Source organism: Numida meleagris, chromosome 2 (genome assembly GCF_002078875.1).
Source record: "Numida meleagris isolate 19003 breed g44 Domestic line chromosome 2, NumMel1.0, whole genome shotgun sequence".
Lineage (NCBI taxonomy): Eukaryota > Metazoa > Chordata > Aves > Galliformes > Numididae > Numida > Numida meleagris.
The window spans coordinates 40,290,866-40,318,342 of record NC_034410.1 but is presented as its reverse complement, the minus strand read 5'-3'; the positions used below and the strand labels follow the sequence as shown (position 1 = coordinate 40,318,342).

At 39.9% G+C, this 27,477-nt stretch overlaps 1 protein-coding gene across 3 annotated transcripts in view; it reads left to right on the top strand.

The window, feature by feature from the left end:
• The window catches only part of OSBPL10 (oxysterol binding protein like 10), a 104,123-nt gene continuing 77,353 nt past the window's right edge, over nt 708–27,477 (top strand). The window contains exon 1 of one of the 3 annotated variants that reach the window (XM_021388859.1): nt 708–1,149. In XM_021388859.1, coding sequence (XP_021244534.1) covers nt 839–1,149 — 311 coding nt within the window. In that variant the 5' untranslated portion in view covers nt 708–838. Of the gene's footprint in view, nt 1,150–6,004; nt 6,085–16,541; nt 16,605–27,477 lie in introns of those variants that run through there. The other 2 variants (XM_021388860.1, XM_021388861.1) reach the window with 2 other exon arrangements.

The window sequence follows — 27,477 nt, the reverse complement described above, 5'->3', positions numbered from 1 at the left end:
AACTTAGCCCACAAAAATATTTTCTGCAAAGTCTGGATCGATGGTAGAACTGATGCAACGTGCTGATGTACACGAAAGGACAAGAGGGAATGGCCTTGAGTTGCTCTAGGGGAGTTTCAAGCTGCATATTAGGAAAAACTTCCCAGAAAGAGCAGTGAGGCACTGGCACAGGCTGCCCAGGGAGGTGGTGCAGTCACCATCCCTGGAGGTGTTCAAGAACCGTGTGGATGTGGCACTGAGGGACATGGTCAGTGGGCATGGTGGGGGTGGGTTGGTGGTTGAACTAGGTGATTTTAGAGATCTTTTCCAATCTTAGTGATTCTGTGATTCTGTGGCGTCCTGCTGCACACGCAGCATGCTGGGGACGGCTCTGGCACTGCTGCCGCTGGGCACACGCATCTCGGCGTGCAGTGCGTGAGCGGGGTGCCGTGCTGCAGTGTGTCACGGACAGCCGCCTCCTCGGTGCCACGCTCTGTGGCGATGGGCACTCGTGTGCATCCATCCGCACCGGGAACCGCCTTCCTACTGAGCGTTGCGCTCTGGCGGGCACAGCTTTTGTAGTGCCACGGGCTGCGCGCCCCGGTCACCCGCTCTCCAGCAGTGTTGCTGTACGTGCGCAGCCCGCAGAGGGCCGCCGCTCCCCGCCCAGCCCGCGCACACCCAGGGGCAGGGCCCCAACGGCCGCCCAACGCCCCCCGGCCCCCGGCGAGGGGCGGCCCGGCCCCTTCTCCCCCGGGCGCCGCCCCTCTCTCTCGGCGCCGCCCGTGAGTCAGGGCTTTGCCGGGCACTGGCGGCGGCCGCGGCCGGAGCGGGCTCGCACCCTCCGCCGCGGGGCTCCATGGAGAAGGCGGCGGCGAGCGAGGGCGGCGGCAGCAACAGCAGCAGCCGCAGCAGCAGCCGTCCCACGTCGGCGGGCTCCTCTCCCTCGTCCTCCTCCGCCGGCCGCGGGCTGCCGGGCCGGGCGGCGGCGGCGGCCGCGGGGAGGCTGGATGGAGGCGGGGGGCCCGGCGGGGGCAGCAGCAGCCCCGGCTCGGCGGCGGCCAGCCCGGGGGGCGCGCAGGCGCCGGGCGGCGGCGGGAGGCGGCGGGAGCCGGTGCTGGAAGGGACGCTGAGCAAATACACCAACCTCCTGCAGGGCTGGCAGAGCAGGTAATACACCGCCGGGCCGCGGCCTCCCGGCCCCCGCCGCCCCCAAGATGGTGCCCGGCAGCCACCGCCCCGGGCCGCCCCTTCCCCGCCGCGGGCAGGTAGGCCGGTGCGGTGCGGTGTGCCGGCCCTGCCCCGCCGAGGCGCGCCGCTCCCTTCCCGCTGTCCTCGGTATTTATTTTTGTTTCGTTTCCTTTTGTTATCCATCCGAAGGAGCGGCGAGCGGGGTGCGAGGAGGGTCGCGCCGCCGTGTGGGTACGGGAGGGCTCCCGGCGCCCTTTCCGCGGTCCTCTGGCAACTTACCTTCCTCCCGCTGGGAAGTTGGGCGGGATAACCAAAGAATGGAGGATGGGTGCGAGCCTCCCACAGCGAGCGGGAGAGAGATGCCGTGCTTGTGACTGCAGTCACCGGTGTGATTTGTTGGCTTCAGGGTGGGCCACTGAGGAAGCGGTTAGCCGTGTGCTCAGCGAGCTGCCGCCTGCCGCGGTGCCCTTCCTGCATGGCAGGTCCTGGTCCGTGCTCAGGTGGCGGCAGGCTGCGGGCCGGGCCGGGCTCCGTGCCCCCTGGGGGGGGGGGGGGGGGGGTCTGCTGCTGGGCGTGGAGCCTCGCTGCGGCTTGTGGGGATGAGAACTCTGCGTTGGGGTCTGTGGAACACGACGGGTTTTCCATCGCTGTTTTACTTCTTGCTAAACTTACCGGATGGGTGAAGTTGGCTATCTAAACATCAACTTTTTAATGTACAGCATCGCAGTGGTGGTTCTGAAGGGAAACAATGGCTGTAGAGAGAACGTCTGCAGGACCAGCCACAAACCTTTGAAAAGTGAGAAACAAAACTGGAAAACTTTGCTTACATTGAGTGATCCTGAGCAGTAAGAATGCAGGAATAGCTGTCTCCTGAATGCTCCGACAGTAATTTTAAAGCATTTCTAAGTGAGAAAATTAGATGGCACGGATGCCGAGGATGCTTTGATGCTGACTCTTGTGGAGCTAAATCGGTGTACCAGAACTGTAGCAATACTTGCTGAAAAGTTTCAGAAACTGACCTGATTTTGTGCGCAGGAGGGCATGCACAGATTATACCCACTGCAGGTGACAGTGAATGTGTCAGGTCTAATATAGATAGGCACTTGTCTCTGTAAACCAGACATCTTTCACATAGACCTATTGACTGCTTTCACGTAGATGTAGAGAAGGCCCTTGACTATCTCTTGGCTACTGCTGCTCTGTGCTAGATTCATGTTAGAATCCTGTCTGTTGTTGACTTATGGAGACCTCCTGTTGTTTTGTTTAAGAACCAAATAAACACATTTTGATATTAAAATGAACAACCAACCCCCCTTCCTTTTTATTTTTATTATTTTCCTGGTACTGCCATCTCTTTTTGGTAAAACAGTAACTTTTTCTAACCATGTGAGTGTTGCTAGGGGTTGCTTTCAGGTGATCTGATGGAAATTGCAAAACAGAGGCCTTTGCTTATAAATCTTTGGATCTAGAACTGTCTGGCTGTTGGTTTTGGGCAGTGTTTAGCACTGAGTAGATCTCTGATAAGGATGGCGGTTTAAAACAATGTATATGATCTGTGTATGTCTGAGAAACTTTTATCTGAAAACATCACAGAAATAAATGGCGCATGAACAGTTCCACTGTAGCACTTGGAAATTAAGATTATTTTACTCTTAGCAATCTATTTGAATCCTGCTGTGTAACGCTTTGTCAACTGCTTTTCTTACTTTGTGTAAATCTGGCTATTTGTGTGTTTTTTTTATGAGACAGAGCTTTTGGGCTAAGTGATGTTTCTAGTTTATTCAGGTGTTCCTTGATCTATGTATATGTTGATTGGGATGGTGATGCCAGTTCTAAAGGAAACAGTTGCAACTGGAAGGTTACAAAAGTCTGTCTTACTATAATTCCCAGTAAATGAGTATGCATGGGTTAGAGTGTGGTTGTCTGTTTGGCCTTCTGAATATTTGTCATAGGCTATGCTTTCTGTGAATCAGTGTAAGAAATGGAAAGGGATTTCATAGTTCTCACCTACAAAACAGTTGGGAGCGTGTGCATTGTGGAATGATCATAGAAATTAGTTCTGAGCTTAGTTCAACTGGAAAAACACAGGATTGTTTAACCCCATGATCAATACAGCCAGATGGCGTGATATAAATAAAATGGAAAAATAAAGTGGAAACTGATAGAGTTCAGCGATTGTGGATTTGAAATGTTCTTTAAAGTACCTTATCCATTAGCCTAAATAATTTAAATGCATTTAATGTTAGCTTCTACCATGACGTATTGAAGTGGAAAGTCTTTCTTTCCTAAGTTATCCCACGCTTACTATGCAGGGTGACCTCTAAAATTTTGAGGACGTTTTTGTCTTTTTGTTTGAGTTGCAGTAAATTGGTGTAACTTTTTTTATCAATTGCCCTTTAAGGGTAGTGTGCAAGATATTCTTACTTTGGATGGGGCAATGTTGGAGCATAACACTGCATTGATGAACATTAGCTGAAGTAATTGAAGGCCTCAGGTTCAGTCAATCTTGAGAGCTGCATTAATTTCTATTTTAAGAATTTCTGAGGGTTTGTTGTCTGTTACTAAATAAATCTATTTGTTCTCTTCTAGCAGGTTCTGGAACAGCCTGTTTTAGAAAAGAGCTAGGTGCTTTTTTACCCTCACACAAACAGAAGGAAAGGCTGTTTTTTTTGTTTGTTTTGAGGCACTTTGTTGCACAGTAAAGTTATCAGAGGCACTGGGCATTTAAAGTGTATCTGCTGTAGTCTGACTTGCCATTGATTTTCACAGGTGTGAAGGAAGAGAGCAAAACAATCTAAACTACAGACACTTTCATGTAAGAACATTTGTGTCTGATCTGAAATACTGGGACACCTCACTGTCTGGACAGGTCAGTAATTGGCTACAGGACTGGTGTTAGCAACAGGGGGCCGCATGAATGAACAAGGGACTCCTGGCCAAACTCGCATACAAAAAGGAAGCCTACAGAGGATGAAAGCAAGGTCAGGTAACCTGGGAGGAATACAGAGAGTAGCCAGGGATAAAGTTAGGATAGCTGAAGTCCAGGTAGAGCTGAATCAGGCCAAGGATGTAAAAACCCTTCCTGTTGCCCTTAACAAGTGCATTAGTGACATAAAGAACACTAGGGAAAAACAGGAAGCCTGGTTACCTGAGACAGAGGAAAAGCTGAGGTACTGAATGCCTTCTTCAGCAGCAAGGTCACCTTCAGGAATACCAGTTTCCAGAGATCAGGAGGAAAGGCTGGAGCAAGGAAGTTGTAAGTTTGGCAGAGGAGAATCAAGTCAGGGTATACTTAAGCAAAATGGACATTCTTAAGTCCTTAAGCCCTGATGGGATGTACCCATGAGTGCTGAGGGAGCTTGCAGATGTGATTGAGATGCCACTCTTGATATACTTTGCTCAATGGGGGAAACTGGGAGAAATGCCTTAAGACTGAAGGAAAGTAAACATTACTCTTATTTTCAAGAAATACAAGAAGGAGGACACAGGTAACTACAGGCTGATCAGCCTCACCTTAGTCACTTGAAAGGTGAAATCACTAGCCTTGTAGATAAGGGTGGAGATGTGGCCGTTATTTTCCTGGATCTTTGGCACTGTTGCCCTGTAAGTTCAACATAGAGAAGCTGTTGAAGTATGGGCTGGATGAGCAGATAGTGAAGTGGATCAAAAACTGGCTGAATGTCAGCCTAGAGAGTAGTGGTTAGTGATGCAAAATCTAACTGGGGGTGAGTATTGAGCAGCGTACCCTAGGAGTTAAGTTTTGTTCCGTGTCTTAATTAATGATCTGGATGATGAGGTAGAGTACACCCTCAGTAAACTTGCATATGTCATAAAACTGAGGGAAGTGGGCGACTCAAAGGAATGCACAGCCATCCAGAGTGACCTGGACATGCTGGAGGTGTGTTGATGTTGAGTCCAACAAGGAGAGATGACAGGTCATTCCATGGAGTAACAATGCCAGATGTGCTGGGGGCCACCCAACTGGAAAGCAGCTCAGCAGAAAAGGACCTGGGAGTCCTGGTAGACACCAAGGTAACCGTGAGTCAGACGTGTGCCCTTGCAGATTTAAAAAAAAAAAAAAAAAAAAACACAAAAAAAACTAATGGTATTCTTGGCTGCATTAGTAGGCAAAGTATTGCCTAGGGAGGAAGAGTTTGTCCAACTCTGCCAGTCTTATTCTGTCTGCTTTCGTAAGGTACCAGCTATACAGCAAGTGCTGCAGCCCAGCCTTTCTGTTTGTTTCTTCCCTGTCATAAGAGAGGTACAACACATGTTGAGAGTCAAAGATAAAAGAGTATAGGACAGTGACGGCCGCTCCCCGTTCTTTGATGGGTACCATTCAAGTTCTAGGAATGAATTGTGACCTTTTTCCAGTGTAAAAAGTGAGCAGGTGGTTACCAGAGAAATATGAGTATACTTGAATAAGTTATTGAAAGTTAGATGTATTTTGCTAGTTTCAAATAAACTTGGAACTTAAAATGTCAAAAATCACTTATTAGTGTTTTCTGTTTTAGAGTAAATGCTAATCATTTTTTTTCTTAATCCTGAAATCTAGGTAGCAAAAATAATAGTATTGAAATGTGAGCTTTCCTTTTTTTACTCCTCTATTTCCTTCACTTTTTGCTGTTGAAATTTTTTGCTCTTAATTATTTGTTGTTGAAGGTCACTGTTAGGAAAAAAAAAATAACCTCTTCAGTTGTATACCTCTAATTTATTTGTAGGAAAACTGAAATTTTAAGTTAAGATGCACCTTGTCTATGCTTAGTTAATGGTTGGTTAAATCTAACTTGTTTAATCACTAACTGCTTGATTTATCTTGAATAGCTTTCGCTGTTGCCTCTAAACAGATATGTCAGGAGAATGGAGAAGGCTGTTGGAACAGAAGAGTGAAGTTAGCAAAGGGCTTTTATCAAGGTAAAGGCAGGATGAGAAATTGATCATTCTGTCTCTCTGCCCTTCAGTGATGCTTACAAGAAACGTTTTGAAGAAGAGAACTTTTGAGTGTCAGGTTGAAATTTAAAAGGATGGTCTTGTGGTTTGGACTTTGGAGATGTCCATGGCAGATCTCCAAGCAATCCACATTTCTCTTGTCTCCAGGCAGGTAACCCAAGTTCTTTGTTCCTTGGCTGCTTGTATCCCATAGGGTCACTGCTAGTTATGCCTGTGCGGAGGAAAATTCATATAATGTACTATAATTTACTACGTAAGGTGCCTAGTGGTAGCGGAGGAAAAGTCTGTTTAAAACAGAGGAGAATTGAGCATTTTCACTCAGTCAGTGTATTTGGGATTTTCAAGTGCACTTCAGAGTTGAGCAGCAGTCTTGGTACCAGAGGGAATGAAGTGACAGACAAAATAGAGCGTGGTCTTCCTTTCACCCAGATGTCACACTTTGCTTTCAGACAGAGAAAAGAAGTGGCAGTTGGCTCTAGCACTTACCCTTATCTGGATTTTGTTATTACTAGCTCATCTCACTGCTGTCTTTTTGAATGGAGATCTCTGTGCTTGGCAATGCAGTGATAAATGTGGTTAGAGGGAGCACACATGCTCTTGCTAGCTCATCTGAAAAAATGCACCCGTTTGTGCATACGGATTTGTGTTCAAGTAGGTGAAGTGGCAGTAAGTTGTTAAACTAAGTAATTTGCCTGGAGTCTTTTTGTGAGTATATAAGAAATGTATTCAAGAGGTTTTTCACATACTTTATATTTAAAAGCAATTATTAAATAAGAAGAATGCATTTGGGCTTTAGCTTCTCTTTGATTAAGTAATAGAATCATAGAATTGCTCAGGTTGGAAAGGATCTTCAAGATCATCAAGTCCAACCGCAACCTCACCATATTGCTCTAACAACCCACCGCTAAGTCATGTCCTTGAGCACCACATCCAAATGGTTTTTAAACACATTCAGGGATGGTGACTCAACCACCTCCCTGGGGAGCCTGTTCCAGTGCTTAACAACCCTTTCTGTAAAGAAGTTTTTCCTGATATCCAACCTAAATAGTGTAATTCCAACCTAATAGTATCCAATAATAATATATATATTATATATAATATAATCCTAATATCCAACCTAATAGTATAATTCTTACCTTGTTCGCTATGATGTATTTAAAAGGGTGAACCTTTCAAGTGAAAAGGATGCTGAAAATCACTCTGACTGTCAACTCTTAATGCAAAATGATGCGTTTTAAATCAGTATTATAATGGATGATGAAACAAAACATATTGAATTTTATTCAAATAAAAAAGTTGAGTTTCTTTCCTTGGCCTAATATACTTCCGCAACTTTTTTTTTTTTTGAGTATCATGTCATTATGCTTTTGTCTTTTAGGATTTTGAGAATATATTTCTGAGATGTTTGAGCACATTTTAGAACCTCATCCAGGGAGGCAAGGATTTTTTTTTTTTCCCCGTTGCAAAAATATTTCAGTGAACACTGTTGAAACACTACTGTACTTCTCTTTCCAAGATGGCATTTACATCACTCCAAAAGTAATGCCTCCTATTTATTTACTTGGAAACTACAGAAGGTACAAAGAATGCAATAAGACTATTTGATAAACTCTCACCTCCAAATCACTATTTTTTCAACGTAGTCACCACCATTACCTATGCATTTTTGTCAATGATGAAGAAGATCCAGCATGCCTTGCTCATAAAAAATCTGCACCAATGGAGGTGCCTGCTATTTTGCAGCTGCTGTGATGATGTAGTTGCTAGGAAAACATTGCCCACGCAGTTAATATTCCATCAGCCTGAACAGATGAAAGTCAGAAGGTGCCAAATCTGAACTGTATGGTGGGTGTTGTAGGACAGTCTGGCAAAGATTGGCAGTCTTCACGATCTTCAAGCTGGTATGAGGCTTGGTGTTATCATGTTGCAAGAAAAAGTTTGTTGTCTTCTCTGGCCTGACTCTAGAAATTCAAGCCTTTAGCTTAGTCAGTGTGGCAGTGTAGAAGTCAGAGCTGATGGTTTGTTTGGATTCCAGGAAATCCAGAAGGAATGGTAATGAAGTGATACAGTGAACTGTCACCTTCATCCTTGTATTGGTTCAGTCGGTCCTGTCGAACTTACATACGGTATTCTTTTTGTTCCTGGGTGAGCATATGTGGGACTGCCTGGTGCAAACTTTGAAATATTCCAACATTGCTACCATTGTTTCCAATGAATTGAAGCTGATATTCAGCTCCATATACAAATTGTAATCCACCAACTTGTGCATATAAGCTGATTGAGATGGTTTTCATTCTGTGGCGTGACAGTTGTGAATGGCTGTCCAGAGCATGGCTTGTGTTTCACATTCCTGTTGCCACTGCTGAAATGCACTACCCACCACCTCATTGTGCTCACATCCACTGGTCTCCATAAATGTTCGGTAACTATTGATGAATATCAGTGGGTGCCATTTTATCCACATGGAGTTCACTTCTACCCCTTTGCTTCAGATGCCATTTTGTCAGACTGCCCCTCTGCTGTCACAAGGCAACAGAGTATTGTGAGAAAGTTCAACCTCTACAGCCATACCACCATCATCCACCTCTGATGTTGTAGGCCAGTATAATAAAATGGGAGGCATTACTTTGAATGCAGCCATCATAATTAGCAGGTAAATAGAGTAATTTAGGTTCTTAACTACCAGTTATCTAGCACAAGCCAGAACATTTGTCTTGATTCCTGTTCCATCTAGACTTGTGTTTCTCTGGGCATCTGAGACTTTTTCTTCCAGTGATAGAGCATTCTTGACCATTGGAGCCAACTTTAAGTACTCACTGCTTAAAAAATTGCCTTTCTTAATATGTGTCATCCTTTTATTTTTTTTTACTCAAATCTTGTTATGCATACTGTTTATGAGACAGAAAACACCAAATTTCATATCCTTGTGCAGTCTTTTTGGACTGGCGATGTTATCATTTGTCTGTCTGTTGATAGCTAAACCAATGGAATCTTCAGTGGAGCTGCAAGTCAAGCGTCCCAATAATTTTAATAATTTATGACTTTATTATTACTATTGGCTATTTCAATGTTTTTCTTCAAGTCTGAACACCAGAACTGTGTACTGTTAATTGTGATTGCACTAGGGAACAAATGCAGAATTAATGCATCCCATTTTCTCCAACTCAGTATTTCCTGCTTAAAATTTCCAAAAACTTAGCTTTTAAGGTCTCCATTATCGTTTTGGAAAATTAGCTTTGCTTTGACTTGTGAGTTTAAGTGTTACTCTAATTACACACAACACTGGTACTTCATGTTCCCTGGTGTTGCTCTGGCTCTCCAGATAGATACATCCATAACCCTTCTCTAGCTACTTCCTGCGTGCCTTGCTTATGTTGTAGGTGGTCTAATGCTTGTTACAGTTTTCTCTAAGTTGTATGTGGTGCTTGTTACTTTTCTTTCTTCTGATGTCCATTAGCGCACTCATTTTGATAGTACTGTGATGCTTTTTTTTTTTTTTTTTTTATAGGAAGATGATAAAATGTCTCCCTGCTGTATGGTCTATCCATAGTTAGCACTTTTTGTCATGTTCCCTGATAAGTCTTAGAGTTCCTCATGGCTCGTGGATGCCTTATTTTTGTAGAGGAAAAATATTAGTTAATTATTTGTTTATAGAAGGCAAACATTGAAAATATTCAAAAATATAACTGGTAAAACTGATTATTAGTTGAAGAATTGCTTGGGGAAAAATATATTAGTGTAAAGATTGGATATATATATATGTACACGAGTATATATATATGTACATGAGTATATATATATATTTATGCACACTTTATATATATAGTCAGTGCTTTTCCAGGTCAGTCTTATTCCTTGTAATTACAGCTCTTTTTGTCACTGGATGTATGATTTTATTTTGACATTATTAGAATGCATGTTATTTGCTGAGGATAGCTTATTTTCATGTCATCAGCAATCTTTATGGAAATTTCTTTCATCTAGGTCATTGCTAAACACTTTAAGCCAAGAACTGATTGCCAAGGAACCCTATTAGAAATACATTCACTTGAAGATCCTCGTTCAGCTGCATCCTTGAGCTGTTTTTCAATACATTTAATGTCTCCTGTTGAAGTAGAATTGTATTGGGCTTCTCCATGCTAATTTTACTTTGGTTATAGGAAGAAAAAAATGAATTGGATCATGAATAAGTTACCTAGGTGTAGGCAGGATGGAGGAACAAAAAATGTGTTATTCATTGCTTCAAGCATTTGGGCATTTTGCACTGGCACAAAAACCTCTTCTGAAGGTGTTTTTTTTTTTTTTTTTTTTTTAATGAGAATGTAGCTTAAAACAACAAAAATGCAATAGAAGTGTCTTTTTTTTTTTTTTTTTTTTTTTTGGTGCCTTATCACAGTGAGCTTTTTATAGAAGCTCCTGCTCTTGAAAACAGGGAAAAGATCTCTCTTTCTCTCTCAGTTGGAAGGTTTGCCTTTCATACCATAGGCATAGGGTTTTTTTCTTCTTTTTTTCCTCTTCCACTGGGCACATTTTATCTTTCCTGGTTATTAGGCTTTGATTTTGATACTGTTAGGTTACATGTCAGTCTTTTTATCTCATTTTTATTATGTAAGTGGAAGGAAAGGGTAATTTGACAATAGAATAGGGGAAGAAAGATGAGGTGTGCAGTGGTGGGAGAAACTTAGGAAAGGAAGAAAAGCTTCTGGAGGAGGACTGATGGAGGGAAAGGGAGCCAAGGAGGAGGAGGAAATGAAGGAAGGAATGAAGGGGTAGATACAAAACTGAAGACAGTACAAGGATAGACCTTTAACAATTTTTTAAAAATTAAAAAGAAAGTATAGAAATCACATAATATGTATTCAGAATGACGTCTAGGAAGCCTAAGTGAGACAATACTACTTTTTACTTAATATTTTTTACTTAATACTACTTTTAAGAATGGCACAGAAGAAATAAGCAGAAATTATTCTTTCTAATTTGCAGAACATGCTGGGCAGTGCCAACGTTTTTCTGCTTTCTTACCTCTACCACCTTCTGTAGCAGAGCTCATTTCACATTAATAGTATGTGAATTGCAGCCAGATGAAGCTACTGACAGCGCCCACCTGGATATATAGTAATGTGCCAGGCTTACCTTTGCCCTTTTAAACACAATATTGTTTATGTATAAATTCAAGCATATGTGGTGATGAAACTGTTCTCCTGTTAAAGGTCATAAGTATTGCTCCTTTGTTTTTGATTAAAGAATGAGTATCTGGATTTTTGTGTGTATATAGAACAGAATTCTTAGAAATAGATGTAAAGCAGCAACTTAATGCATAAAGGTCTTTCAAAGTAAATGTTGCTTGCAAATCAGAATATGCTGTCTCCAGGGGGATCATGGCTAATGCTCTGAATATCTGACAACATATTGATGAAAGCACCCTTTGGTGGACTGTGTGGATTCTGTGCATATGTTTCTAAGAAGTGGTGTTGACAAGATACTGTATTGTGAAGAGGGTTGCTCATCAACTGTCAAGCCAAACACTGAAGCTTTAATTTCTCATCTTAGTCAGTGAATCAGTGGTTCTAAGAGAAAAGGTAGGGCAAGCCCTATTCAAAGCATTGACAGAGAGAGCTGAAAAGTTCCAGCTATCATAAGATGATGTGGTGAGTGAGAAAGATCTGGTTTCTGCAAAGCCTTGTTTAAACTTGTTGAGCTGGAGAAGAGATGGAAATGAGCTGGAGAAGAGATGGAAATGAGCCAGTGCAATGGTAACTTGAAAGCAGGTTCCTTACTTTGTATGTCTTATTTTATTCTGTATGATGCATAGAGAAAGTGTGGCGTGGTTTTGAATACGTTTGTAATTTCAAATTGGGCATTTGTTGACTATTTTTTTTAAAAGCTATGAAAAACAAGCTGTAGGGAAGAGAGAAAACTGAGAAATACAAAAATTCCAAAAGCAGGACCTCCTTAAATTGTCTATTGCATTTTTTTAAGTTTCATAGAAATATATTTAAAAAAATACACACAACTCACAAAAATGGCATTAGCGTTAACATAGCTGAGTTCTCAGCCCCTTGTGTATGAGCATAGAATAAATATTACTTGTTCAACAGGTTCTGCCAGTGAAATAATATTTTAAATGAACATTGCTGCTGGGAGAAGTGCCAACATTCATGAGGTTCAATTTTGAGAACCTAGATGATAAATTATCATCTTGAAAGTGAAAAATAACAGCTGCTATAAGCAGTGTAGTAATCACAGAGAACAAATTTGATGGCATAAAATATCTGGTTTTAACTTGCACAAAAATTATTTCCCCAACAGGTTTCTTCAGAAAGTGTGTGTCTGCCTGAAAGTCTCTGATAGCCCATGTAATCATGTAGAATATTTTATAATAATTTGTCTGGAATAATGATAGAGAATATACCCTTAGTGAATTGTGTAAGTGCTGTATGGAATGAGAGAGGAATGAAGAATTGGTATGAGGACTGCTGTTTCCTGGCATCAGTGTGTATGCCTTACTCCATCTGGAAACTGCCTTTGAAATCTTTGTGTTTATTGCTTTTGTAGGTGGCGGTCAGCTCTTATTATGTGTTCCAGGGTTTGTTTTTAGCTGTTTTTCAAACTGTTTCTCCCATATAAATTACACGGGTAATGTACACAGGTCCACAAACTACAATATCTAGATGAATGTGAGAGAATTATCAGAAAAAAAAAAGTGTAATTCTTGTATGCACCAGTTTTGCATTGGCATTACAACCCTGACCTAGATGATGAAGACAAGAACATTTTAGATAAAAGTGAGAATCTGGGCAAGCCTCAAATGCAGCACTTTGTCTGCTGAGGTTAGAGGAAGAGGTGCTTGATCCCTAATTAAGCACCTTTCCTTATTAAATCATTGTCAGAGGTAATATATAGGTTTCTCTTTTGCTGTAGAACTGAGATCCAGAAGTGGCTTTCATTGATTATAAGATGCTGTGGTTTTCAAATTGAAACATTAATCTTTCAGTTTACAGGAAAGTTATTACATCTTGAGGTCTCTTATTCCTTGGTGTTTTTAGCTATGTACAAGAACATGATGCTGAAGAGTTGCTGGCTCCTGGCAATGATTCTTGCTGAGGACAGGGCATTGCAAAACAAGGTTGAACTATGAAGGTCTGACAGAGAAGTCAGTGAACTGTGATAAAACCTCCATAAAGCTTTGCTGACTCAAGGCAGCTAATTGAAAATTTATGCTATATTATCTGTTGATGGGATGTGAATGTGCTTTGTACCCTGTTGGACTGTGCTGTTGTAATACAGTACAGTCAGTGTCTTTCTCTGGATAGGTTCTTTTAAAGAAGTTGGCTTCTGAATGTTGAAAATATGTCAGCTTGAAATCTAGTCAATGTGAAAATAAACTAGGATTAGTTTTGGAGATACTTTCTTGCCTTTTTTAAAAATCTTTTAATATATAATGTTAATGCAGTCTACTTAGTCTTGACAGTTCCCAGTGCAGAATGTCCTGACAAGAACTGTAGAAAATCAGAATAACACAAGCAATGACTGGGATACCAGAAACTTTAATTCTTCAGGTTTCTTCTATAATTAAATAACTTGCTTTGAGGACTGTTAGTTCCAAACCCCCTTCACCTCCCCATTTGTTACATTTTGACAGTAAAAATGCAATTATGCTGGGAAAATAGCACATTACTGCTTCTTTTCTTAAGTAAGGTACTAATTGAGACTTGGCATAAGAAGGTGAGAGAACAGCCACTATCTGAAAGCGAAACTCTTAGATGTGAATACATATATGTAAGAATCAGTTGCAGGCAGTAAGCAGCTGGTGCCTTTGGGCAGTCTCGTTCAGCTGCCCTGTCTTTCCCGGGGGCTTGAAGTGTTAAATGTTATTGGTCAAAAGAAAGCCTGTAACACATGCTGCATTTTTGCTAGGCTTTGGAAGGCTGGCGGATTGTTCAAATGTAGGAAGAACTGAAGGTTCCCCTTAACACTGTGCCTGTGCCACATTGTCAGTGTGTGAAGTCTGTTGGGACTGTCTCCCTCATGCATGAGCATGAGTAGAGGGTGCAGATGACTGTGAAAGTTGGTAGGAGGCTCAGGTGGGCATTTCTTGGGCACAGATGTTCTGGTGAGAGTTGTGTGTTGAAGGATGAGTCAGAGGAAATAGCAAGACCTTCTAAGCAGGTGCTGGAGCAGCTTAGAACTGTTAGCCTGATGGCTTAGGTTCTTGTATTTTCTAGTTTTTAAATGAAAAAATTGAAGTCTTGAGGAAAAAGGGCTGAACAGATGCTGAATCTAGTCTTGCTCCTTTCTGTGTTGAACTACCAGGTTGGTAGTTGACTTTGAAGGAATATGAAGTAGGACCAGATAAGTGGTATGAATACACCTGTCTTCTTTCCTGTCTTAGAAGGATCCGTCTCAATACTTTCCCCTTTATCTGATCTTGTATTTGATACTGTAGCAATGAGTATAGGGTTGGCAGGTGTTTTAGGAAATGAATTGGAGAGAATACTTGAAAGTAAGGAGATCAGCTGTAAAAATGTTGCGTTTTCTAATAATTAGAACTGGACAGACTGACCTCCAGTTCTGGAGATTAGGCTAATGACATGAAACCTTTTGGAATTTTATTCCCCTTGGGCTTAAAACTGGATTTTTCACAATTTACATCTGAACAGATTGAACACTAGGAGGGTGGAATAGGTATCTCAACCAAGGGACTTGGAAAGCTTAAATGGAACTGTCAATAGTAATAGAGAAAGCAGCTGGTACAGGAAGAATATACAGTATGGTTTCTCACAGATTGCATTTTTTAGATGGTGTCAGGACATCAAGAACAGATGTCTAAGAGACTGAAAATGCCTACTCTACTCGTATGTTGAGTTTTGACTTTCATTACATTCCCTCAACTGGATTTAGTTATTGGAATACTGAATTGCACACTTTTTAAAAGGAAAATGTAAGAATTATGGAGCTGTAATGTAGTTCTGGAAATCTGAAAACTACTCGAGCTCTGCTTTTGCGATTTATTTAAAATGATCTACACTTGTTCTGCTTGCTTCTTTTTTTCCCTTGTAGTATTGTCATATGTTAGGTACTTGAACTAATTATGATGGATCTCTTCTGTTTTAAAGAGTATTTACACATAGGAGTTGGTTTATTGCCCAGCATTTGCTGCAGAAGTTCAGTTGTGTTGTGTCTTTCTCTGTCAGGAAAAGGAGTTCTGTTTCTTGAAATCCCTGCTGCTGACTTTCTTCCTGAAATTTTTTTTTTTTTTTTTTGCATCGTTCACTTCTCTGTCATAGTTTCATGGACTGCATGGTAGGCAGTGTTAACAGCAAGCATGGGTTACTAAAGGAATCTAAGGAATACCTTAAGATTATTTGCAAGTATTTTAGTCTGTTATTAAGGACTCCTTCTCCAAGAGTATTTAGTGGTTATATATACCTCAGAAGTAGGTATAACCTCTGAGGTTATGTATGCCTCAGAATGAAATGTAAAGCAGAGAGGATGCAGTGCAGGAACAGGTGTGAGTATGGAGAAGTGTATAGGAGGGAGGTAGCAGGGTGCCAAAGGGCACTGCAGAACAGGAATGACCTTTGATTGTCAAATCACTGCTAGGAAAACATGTTAGTCTTTGCTAAGTTGAGAAATATTACTTCTTTACAGTGTTTTCTTGTGAGAAATAACATGGGCAAAGTATTGTTTTTTAGAAATGGCTGTTAAGCATATCTCTTGTAGGTTCTGTTTTCAGTTGAGACTTGCATTCCATTAGGGAATTTTTCCTGTTTTCTTCGCTTGAGCATCTCCAATTATAATGTCTTAGATACAATGAGTTGTTTTGTTGAGGAGAGGGGGAATAATGGTTAATGTTCTGAATCACGTATTTTCTGTTTGGATGCTAGACAAGAGAAACTAACAGCTAAGGAGCAACATCTGCTGAGAGAGTTTGTGAATAGTTTATACCGTTTGGGAAGAAAATAGAAGAAAACTACGAAGAAGTGGTTAAATAGACAAGTACTTACTACAGCATTGATTTTTGTCATAATTAGAGACGATGAAAAAAGCTAGAAGGAAGAGCTTTATGAACTGTGTTTGAAGGAAAGAAAATAAATTCTAAGTCATTACATAGAACTTAGTGCAATAGAATAGTTTTGCTTGTTCCAGATTTCTAAGGTTGAAGATTTCCGATGACTGAAGGAAAACATATGCTTGTTGTTTGTTCAGGGAAATGGTTAAGCTATAATGATTTGAGCACCAGGTGAGAAGGTGTGGCTAACCCAGGGAGCTCAGGTGCAAGCAATGCACCTGAGTGACCAGAAGGAGTGGAGCCTGGATCCATCCCTCCTCACCCTCATTTAAGAGTTAGCAGTTATGGCAAAGGAACTCATTTGTGTGGCAGGGTGGATTAAATTAGAAATTCCTGAATTGCTTTGTTATAATTAGCATGGTTGCAACACTGAGAATGATAACAGAAATCACGTGCTTGTAAAAAGTCATTGGTGAGTCTGTGCCTTTCTGTAGAGTAGCCTCATTGCTTCTGTGTTAACTCTTGTCAAATTTTATTGAAAATTACCTACTTGCTGTCTGCCCAGCAAATATGGCTCTGACCAATTCAATAAGATGTAACAAGAGATGTGACAGAAACATATGCAATGTCAGAGGTCCCTGCAAAATGCCATGTTTTCATAACTTTAAAATTGAAATTGGTGCTGTACTGAGTACAGTGGAATCTGACTTGGCAGGACTGCTGACGCTGAGTGGTAAAAATTGTTCTTACTGTCTGTCTGCTTTGGTCATCAAAGATTCATATTAGTAAAGTGGTTGTTGGTGTGGGAGAGGCTGTGTTTTCAAAGTGGGAGAAAGGTGTTGCGTGCAATTGCACGAAAGCTTAGTTTCCAGAAGTCTGGAGTAGTTGAGGGTTCATAATGCAGCAGTAAGTGAGCTTTGTTATGTGCAGGACAAATTGAAGTGAGTACTGCCATGTATGATTACTAGTGCTTGAGACCTGCAGCTGAAAACTCTGGCCAGTGGTTTCCATGTAATGCCGGTAGCTGGCAGAGGCAATGGATCACTGTCCTACCGGCTGGATGATTCTCTGAAGTTACTCTCCTACCCATCAACTGACCTAGCGAGTTATGTACCGCCTTATTCTTTAGCTAACAACATTTGTTACTGTACAGGTTCTGCTGGAATGCAGTGCTCAGTATTGCTGTTGGCCAGAGACAGGAATTAAAACATTAAGGTGACAGACTGGTAGTTCTGATGTAAGATTGAACAGAGGAGGGCTTCTTCGGTTGAACTAGGGTTTTAAAGTACTCATCAGCAGTTCTTCCTTGAGGAGCAAGAGTGAGAACTAGAATTGTTTTTCACTTAAGTTTTCTGAGTGCAGCTCACTTTACTTTATCCAATTATCTGAGATTTAGGGGGTATGTTGCTCATTTTTGTACAGTTGCTGTGGACTGTGGTGTAAATGTCCAAGATATTGTATTTCAGTTTAAAAATAAGTAACCCAGAGATTAGAAGATCAACTTTGGATATTTAACGTTTTTAATTTACTGATCATAAAGGAGACCTCGGTATTGGGAAACACCAGAGCTACTTTTTTTTTTTGTCTTATTTTCAGTGAGGTTGTTTTGGAATAGAATTATTCACACAGAATATAAACAATTATAAGAGGGTGGTTGTGTTGATTTCTTGTCTTCTTCCATAGAAATACATCACATGCAAGTTAGGTAAAGTGTAACTTTTGGAAGGGCTTTGGCTTTCAGCAGACATCGTGTTCTTTGCAGTCTCATACAAGTAACTCGCATAGACTTAAATATTTCCTACTTTCTTCCAAATAACAATGTTTGAAAATCAGATCAGTACAAGAGACACTGTCGCCCAGGATCAGTCCATCAATTTTAATTTCACTGAGGATAGGTTGGTTCACTGCTCTGCAGGGGCGATGATCTCTGGCAATGAAGTGGGAGCAGACAATGAGAAGACAGAACAGCTTCTCCTGCTTAGAATACATTAGTGGCACCTGCAATTTGGAGCCTGCACGTATTCAGCAATAAAGGCGACTTTTGGTGTTTTCAAAGAGCGTCTGTCTGAAAACTTTCAAAATCTATGGGGTGATTCATCTTCCTATGTACCTTTGAGTATTTGCCTGCTTGCTCTACATGAATATGTTTTTGTATTTATTTATTTATCGTCTTGTGGTAGTATTTCTGTCACATTACTCTTTCAGGAAGACTAGAAAAAGCTGGAACTAATATCTCTAGGCTCATATGACATCCTAGCTGTTTCTCATACATTAGAAGAAACAGAGGATGCTTTTTCTACCTGCTGGTCATTTTTAAGCTTAGCAGAAGTGACATTAACCAGAACTTTACACAGTGTGCCTGAGGGTGTTGAAAATACAGAATATAATAGATTGGTACTTTCACTTGCAGGTGTAACTTTTCATTTTACATGGGCTTTTAGATTAGCAGATGGTAAGACAGGTAACAAATAGATGATATAAGGTAGAAAAAAATGGGGAAAAACTTGTACTGTGTTTATTCCTCTCTTTGAAGAAAAATACTCAGACCGTACACCATCAGTTGTGATTCTTTGTAGTGCTGAATATAGAAAAGATTAAGTGAGATTAACAGAAGCATCAGAATAGTTCTCTGCAGTTTTATCCATGCTGATAAATACAACATCACAGTATGTCATTAAAACAACCCTCAGATGATATGGTTTCACAAGATTTTCTGAACTGAATTAAGAGCATATTGTCCCCTAAGAGAACTAAACTTCTTTCTTATTCCTCACTGCACTCGCTCATGGTCATGGGATTCCACTTATGAAAGTGACAACAAATGAACTTGGCCAAAAAAAGAGATAAAAAAATTGTAAATAAATATATCTTAAATGTCAATATCTATCTTGTAAAGTACTCCAGCTTCAAGGATAACAGTTAAATCTTTGCTGTCACCAGTAAGTGCTTGCTTAGTTTATTGAAGCTGCAGGAGAAAGTCTAATGTTCTGTGTGACCTGAAAGAATAACATCAGTATGTTGTCAAGATGTAGTCCTACAGTGGTGTTTCTTTTTTTTTCCTCTGTCAGTCACCTAATAAGCCTTGGAAGGAGTAACCAACTAGTTCTCATCTTTAAGTTGTCCAAGATACTAGTTGATGAACTAGTGTTGTTAAGAACTTGTAAAAAGAAAACTATTGTCACCAACTTACTAATTAGCCACTAGCAGATACAGTCCAGTGAAGGATATGTTTTGTTTGTGGTTGGAAGTCATAGTATTTTATTCTCAACTGTAGTGTCAGTATGAGTCTTCAGATTTACCTGGAACTGAATAAACAAATCTACTGAAAACCTTTTGGCAAATCCTGTGACCAAACTGTTCTGCTTGTCTGCTCCTTAATTGTCATTGTCTTCTGCTCTGTAAACTATTCATCACTTGTTGGCAGCAGAGTGGTTGTGATAAAACCAAGTTTGTCTCCATAAACCATTACATGAGTGACTGCTCTAATTAATTTTCAGTAACATCTTTCTGATGAAAACTTCTAGGTTGATGTCATCTTTTATTAAGAGATTCTATGAATCCCATCTAACTTCTTTTATTGCATGTTTAAATGTGAGGGAAGAACTAAATAACAGACTGTCCTGTTATTTAGATATTTTTTCCAGTAATTGCATCTACAAAGTAGAGCAGATTTTATAGCATAAAATTTATAATTCAGTTGCATGATTTAACTTTCCTGTGATTTCAGGGTTTTTACACTCTCTTAAAGTGACCCAGATTTCCAGTACACATTAAAAAAGAATTGGAAAGAACTCTGCTGACCAATTTACTTGCAGTGGTATTTACTCTCTATTCCTTATATGCAGGTCAACTCCTTGTTGTGCTGTATCTGTTTTAAGTGACAGGCTGTCACTGTAGTACATTTCACCTATTAGGTTTCACCTACTCAGACAATTTCTGTGGCTTTTAGCTCTAAGGCATTGCAGCCCAAATAACTTATGGGATAAGACAACAGACTCCTTTTCTTTGTGTAATTGGCTCAAGCTATGATTGAACAGTATTTCTAATTTCCGTTCTCTCACTGTTAAACTGAACAAAAAAGAAGGCACTTAAATTAGCTGAACTCCTCTATAGCTACTCTAATTGAAGTTAGAGTGTTCTTGTTATTTGAGCTAGTTCTATTTGCAGTCCATTTTGTGGTCTTGATTACTTGAATGGTTTCCCAGAGTTTCAACTTGGAGGTGTTTGGGCTTTGGCAGCCAGCAGCTGTCTTTTCCTCAGTTTCAGTACTCATGATGCTGTTCAGGGTCATTCTCTGTGCCTTTGTTATTTGATTTGTTAATATTTCAGTCCCTGAGAGTACTTCATCTCCAGGTAGCATCCTAACTAATATTAGATCTGACACAAAAACTCAGGCCTGTCCTTTGCTTACTCAGTGGCTGTCCTTTGCTTAGTTGCTTTTCTGCGTGAAACATGTGGTTTTTGGTAGTGAAGGCTCTAAAAGTCAGCAGATGGCTGATGCGTGAAGGTGCCTCCACTAGACAGGATGTAGTATCTAGTCAAGTAGTGCAGATTTGAGTTGGGCTTAATCCTTACTGGTTGTTGGAGAAGAGAAGAGTTGGGAGGTACAGGTTAGAGAAATATTAACCAAATTTACCTTTGCAAATAAGGGTCAGATTCATCATTGGCATGCTGTCAGAGGGAAGTGATAGGACAGTTTAGGATGGGAGGATTGGAAGGTGTTTTGTAGTTGACACCTGTGAAAAATATTCACTGCTTCCTTCCTTCCTACATTTTCTGTGCTTTTAGTATTAGTGTCTGCCTCACTTAACATAGTTTAGAGGGCAGGCTCCGGTAGCCTGGAGGTGAAGGAGAAGGGTGTGTGGTACTTCAGATGGATAGATGTTCTTAGTTCGTTTTCAGCAGCCTTTTTCTGCTGTGTGCATCTTTTGACATCACCGATATTTACTAGCAGCAAATAGCAGAGAATTTGGAATATGGATGATACTGAGTATTTTGAGATAGAATTGTGATTTAGACCTGTCTGACACACGTTAATGGGATGTGGTTTCCTTTAAACCTTGGTGCGTGATCATGCTGATCCAAACCCAACGATTTGTGACTTCCATTCTGTGTGTGTTGTGGGGACAGGATACTAGATGTCTGAATTTGCTGCTCTCCCAATATGTTGTAGGAAAACTAGATTGTCAAATGATTATTTTGGATTGATTTACGGATGTTGTAATAGTAAGCACCAAAAAAGATCAAGGCAATGTCATGTCTTCTCTTTCAACCTGTGAAGAATCGTGCAGAACATGACAAGTAGTTGTCAGAAATCTCTGTAACATGTTGCTCTTTGTTAAGTTTAACTTCATTAACGATCTGTCATCATATGTGATCTTCCTGAAAATGCATTCTCTGTGTGTACCCATCTCTATGTAGATACTACTGAAAGAATATGGTATTATAGTATCAGTCATAGTTGGACATGTCAATTTGAGCAGCTGTGTTCACTGGCTACATTCTGTCATCTTTTTTCTTTCTTTCTTTCAAATAAGCCTCTGAGATTCTTATGCTTTAAGAAGGTCATTCATAGTATATTTAATGGACATGATAGAACCTTCTAGTTCAAAACTTCACGTTTTCACAGGTACTTGGCTTGTTGGAGAGATGTATTTTTGGTATGTTAGGACATCTTATAAACTGCTTGTTTCTCACTGAATTTTTAAGTATTTTGTGGAAAAGGAGTTTGTAAGACACTATGCAATTTTTGATGAGAAGTGTACATGCCAAACCGATCAAATTCTATGGATTGTGTTGCTTTTGGAGATGCTTAAAACTTTGTGGCAACGTATGATTCCTTCAATATTTAGTTGTCTTTTTTCTGTGATTTATTGTATGATGAAAGCATACAATATGTCTCACCTACATTGCTCATAGGTTCTCCAAACTGTTTTTTGTCTGAGTACTCTTATGGCACTTTCCAACTAGAATATTCTTTGACTAAGCAAAGTACATGCATTGTATTTTTTGCATCCTCTTGGTATGCAAAATCTAAACAATATAAAACCCACTGGATTTTGGGAAAGCAGAGAAAATGAAGAACTTGATTTCTGATGGCTGCCAATAATTCATAAGCCTGGGGAGCAGAGCAGGCTCCTTTAATTTTATTTTCTCAAAGGAGCGGAGTATTTCTGTGGCATGAAGTAGAAATTTGGGACTGAGAGAGGCTAAGCCAAGCAACTTCGTCCCTTTTGGTATCCCAATGACTATCTTGTGGCCCTGGCCTGAGAGAACCAATTCAGCAGCAGTCTTGTGTAATACAGACCACTGCCTTCAGGAGGGAATAGTGTTGGTGTATCTAACTAGTTCTCTCTTGTCTGTGTTTCCTATATGTTGTTTTAGATTTGCACAGATGTGTCTTTTTAAAGCCCAACTCCCTTTCAGCTTCAGTGCAGATATTAGAAGTAACCTGGGGTTGTTCTGTTCTTGTTTTGTCTCAAAGTTGTTTTCCTTGTAAATGAAAATATATTTTCCTATCTGCAAACTCTGTTTTTCATCTGTGACGTGAATCGAGCTGGATAATAATGTTGTTGTAATTAAGATTGTGCTGGCCCATTTATTCCCCCCAGTTATGTCACTGTTAGCCTTTTCTCTCTGATCTGCAGTACAGAAGTGGAGTCTGCTAAATTATTAAGTAGTAGCAAATTTAGAACCAATTGAGGAAAAAAAAAGTGGAAGATGGGAAGGATTGGTAAATGACACAAATAGCACTGGGCAGCCAGCCAGTTCACTGGAGTGTAAGCTCTAAGTGCTGCTTATGGTATCAACCTCAACTGTGTACCTTTTGTTTATGTGTTTGCCATAAATTGCTGTCCCTCAATGTGATGATGTTGGATGTGCTGAAGCATGGATTAATACAATTAATGATCTTTTCCATAATCTGTATTAATTCCAAGCCTGATGAGTAAAAATAAATGCATTATTTTTAAGGCTGTATTTTCTTCACAGTCCTAAAAAGCAACCCCTAAGCAAGTCCAATTGAAGTTAGAAAACTACATAATATGAATAAATTTATTTTTGCTGTATGCTCTTTTTACTTAAATGAAATTAAGGCAGCTGGCTATAGTCCGCTGAGTGTAGAATTTCAGACTGTTGAACTGGGGAATGTAATTGGCTGAGGAAGCAAAAAGTGAACTTATGAACTAGTAGCAAATGTAGCTTCTTCAGATGACAAGTGACATTTCTGTTCGTTAAGTGGGCTCTCTTGGAAAGGTAGAAATTGACTGGGACTTGACAAAGCAGTAAAGATTTCTCGTGAGATTTTGTGGGTCTGTGGTTAAAATCATGAAGGACGTGATAATCAGAAACAAGTAATCTATCAGCTGTGGGTAATACTTCTAGTTCTTATCTCCATTTTAGATGTGTAATGCTTCCTAAAGTTAACACTTTTGGTTCAACTTGATTAGTATGCAGAAAAATGACTGTTTTTAAAAATCCAGTTTTCATTCTGAGGTGCTCAAAGTCAGTAGAATTTTTAATGAATACTGCAGTTTTTATATTACCTTATTTTAAAAAATGATAAATTGAAGAACCTCTAAGTAAAGGATGTTAAACAGTTACCAAATGTAAGCATGCTCTCTCAACTACCAGTCTTTAAATGATATCTTCAGAGATGACTTTCAGTAGTAAAGTCCTTGATTGGCATACACTTTTGACAGACTTCTTTATTGACATGAACAATTCCATTAATCTTATGGCTCAGGGTAAAAGAATGGGTAACAAGAACAGTAAAGTAGTTGTGTAAGTATCTTGTTAGGCTACCTTGGAGATACGCTTTCCTAAAAACGAAATATTTCTCTGTAACTTCTCTTTCAGTTACTAGAACCATAATCTTTACCTTTCTTGGATGCAGTCATTTACTTTGTCATATAATTCTTACATAGATTTTTTTTCTAACTACATTTAGAAAAATATAGAATAGTTTGATTATTTTTGAAAAGGCCATCTTCTTGAGGGTTGTGGAAACACTGAAGAATGTGCAACTGGTTGGTAGTTGTTGGAGATTGGTTGGAATGGATTGAAAGGAGAACTAGCAGTCCTACCTTGAGAACTTCCTGGAATTAGCGAGTAATGAAAACTTATTTTCAGATAGTTGGAACACATTTCAAACTACAGTCAAAAGACTGTAGCTATTATAAGAGGTGTTTTTCTGCTAGGAGCATACCTTTGTGTGAGTTGAGACTTGTATTGAGTGACAGCTTCAGTGGGCATTGTACCACGATATGGATGTGCAACTGAATGTTAAAATGCCTACAGATGCCTTGATTTTTTTAATTTAAAAAATGTATTTCCATATGCAAATACACATTTCCAGTTAAATCAAAAATTTCAGTAAGTGATATTTCTTAGAACCTGTGTAGTAAGTAAATTATGTGGGAAATGTTCATATTGTTCTTCTGATAGCTTTAGATGTTTTTGGATTGCCTCAAACTGGGGCAATGTAAGAAGCATGTTGGACATAAAAGAGGTGTTTGTTGTGTTTTTTTTTTTTAGAGAGAATGCTATAGCTGTTGTCTGACAGGTTCAGATGGTAGACTGTTTTTGTCCTAATATACCACAAGCACTTTATTGCTTCCTAAACTGAAATTACTGCTATTTGTTAAATTCTTTTTGAATGGGGAACCAAAAAGTAAGCTTTCTGTAGTTCACTATAAATATACACATAACAGTAAATGTGAAATCCAATTGAAATAGTTGATTTGTACAGTGTTTGAGTCTCTTTTTTTCTGCTCCATGAATTTAGAAAGAAACATAGTTGTGCTTCCTAGTGTGTAATGCTTGCACTGCTTGACTTTTCATTTTATTTTATTAATGAAATGGCAGTCAAAGTGAATGGATAAAGGGGTTAGGAATTGAACTTAATGACAAGTGTCAAGATAGATAATTAAAAAAATTCAGAAGACAACTTGGGATGTTGTCTGAGAGCAATGGTTTTGAAATATGGCAAGTAAAACAGAAATTGCATTGTCATCAGGCCATTTTAACAAACTCATGCGTAACATTAAAAAAAAACTTCCAGTAGTGTCAGACTTTTTTTTTTTTTTTTTTGCTAGAGCAGTAATACAATTCACGATTGCTGAGTGTTGCTTGAATGTTTTACCTTGTAATTGATATCAGTTGGTAATGCATCTGATGTACGCAGTTGTTACACAGTTATGGATAATGAGAATTTAAATGTTTCAAAATATTATTGTATCTAGTGGACAGCAGTGCAAGCTACATCTTCCATTTGTTTGATATATAGTGTACTTCTGGGTGATAAGCAAAGAATCACAGAATATCCCAGGAGTCCAACTCCTGGCTCCACACAGCACCACCCAAAACCCAAACCCAATGTCTGAGAGCACTGTCCAAATGCTCCTTGAACTCCAACACTTGGGGCCGTGCCCATTGCCCTGGGCAGCCTGTTCCATGCCCACTGCCCTCTGGTGCAGACCCTTTCCCTAACTCCCAGCTGCCCCTCCCCTGACACAGCTCCGTGCCGTTCCCTCGGGCCCTGTCTCTGTTAGCATAGAGCAGAGCTCAGCGCTGCCCCTCTGCTCCCTGTGAGGAGCTGCAGCTGCCGTGAGGCCTCCCCTCAGCTCCTCTGCTCTGTGTTGAGCAAACACAGGGACCTCAGCTGCTGAAGTTGAGAGTAATTCAGGAGTAAAAGTCAGAAATATAGCCAATTCATTTTATGAAGTTATGTTCCATGGATGAAGAGCAAGTCTAAGAGTTAATCCCATGATTATGGATTAGCTGCCAGTTGATCTTCACTGGTGGTGAAATGGTTGATAGGAAAACATGGCGGCTGCAGTAAGATATAGGGCAAGCACCCTGAAGAAATGGGAGAGGGGGAAGATCCAAGGTGAGTCTCAGGATCTTGAGGAAGGCTGCTGAGCTGCGGCTGGGCCAGAGGAGCAGGAAGCTGGTATTCTCCAAACAGTTTTGAGGTTAAAGCAAGAAATCCAGTTTGTTTCAAATATGAACAGTGCTTAAGCAGCTGTGATGTCTTAGAGCAATAGTGCTCTAGCTCATCTTTAGATGGTCTCTTTCAGTGAGTATTAATTAAAAGAAGAACAATGATTTTTTTCCAGTTTTGGTGTAAGAGAAAAACTAAGACTTTTTTTGGAAGTGTATGTCAGTAACAGTTACTTTGTAATTTGTGTTTGACTCTAGCTGTTGTATGCCTGATATAATACAACTCAGCTCTGCTACCTCCTGCCTGGTTGTTCTCTCTTAAGAGTATGTTAAGGTTTTTGTCAGTGGTAATCTGTAAGTTAATTACAGAAATATGATGTCCTGGGTAACTGTGTGCTCTGTGAGCAAGCCCAGTAAAAGTAATAGAGGAAAAGATGGCAAGATTAATCAGTTCTAGAGAAGTTAATGCTGTTATTTCCCTTGTGTGCAGAACAAATGACTTGTGAAACTCAAGTTACAAGATATCCCTCTTTTTTTGATTACAGTTTACATCAGGCTTCTAAAATGGGACACGTACCATAATTTACTTCTCTCCTGCTTTATATATATTGCTTTTCCATCCACAGTTAATGAAAGAATCTGGTCTCCATTTCTCCTGTGTTTTTCTGATAGTCTGATCTGGATTATTTGTCTTGTGACATAAGATGTTTTTGGAGGCTCTTTCAGTTTCTTCTATCTTTTTCAGGTATTTTTTTGAAGTCTTGAGTTGCTTAATTGAACATTTATCCCTTGTTCCTTCTCCTAGCTCCTTTTTTTTTTTTATCACTTCAATGCTTTTGAAAGTGTGTTATCCACCTGCCTCTGAGACTGAGATGTTGTGCTGTTCCCTCTTTTTTTCTTCTGAGATACTGCTGTGAGAAAGGTGAGGAGGGGAGTCATGCATCAAATACTTAAATTTTTGTTCAACTTGAACAAGGTCATGGTTAGAATGGATGACTATGAAAAGTTCTTGAGTTGCTGGCCTCTCCAAAATCAGAGGAAAGCTATTTTGTTGACCTGAAAGATTTTTGATGGGTGTTTAGGACTTCTGCTTCTGTAGATAATTCTCTTTTCTCTTCTGGCTTTCAGGGTTGTTAGGCATAAAGATTGATTCATCTGGGATGACAAAAGAAGGCAGTACTTGAAGAGAGCAATGTGAAGGCTTTAGAAAATTGGTTACTCTTTTTTTCCATTTAGTATCGCTGCTCAAATTGTACTGAAAATATGCTGCATGCTTTTACAAGCAACTAAGACAACATCTAAAAAACTGAAGAGATGAGGCCAGTGGTAATGTTCTGTTTTCTGAGACTATATATAAAATAGATTATGGTTGGCTAGAAGGTCAAATTAACACTGCTGCTATG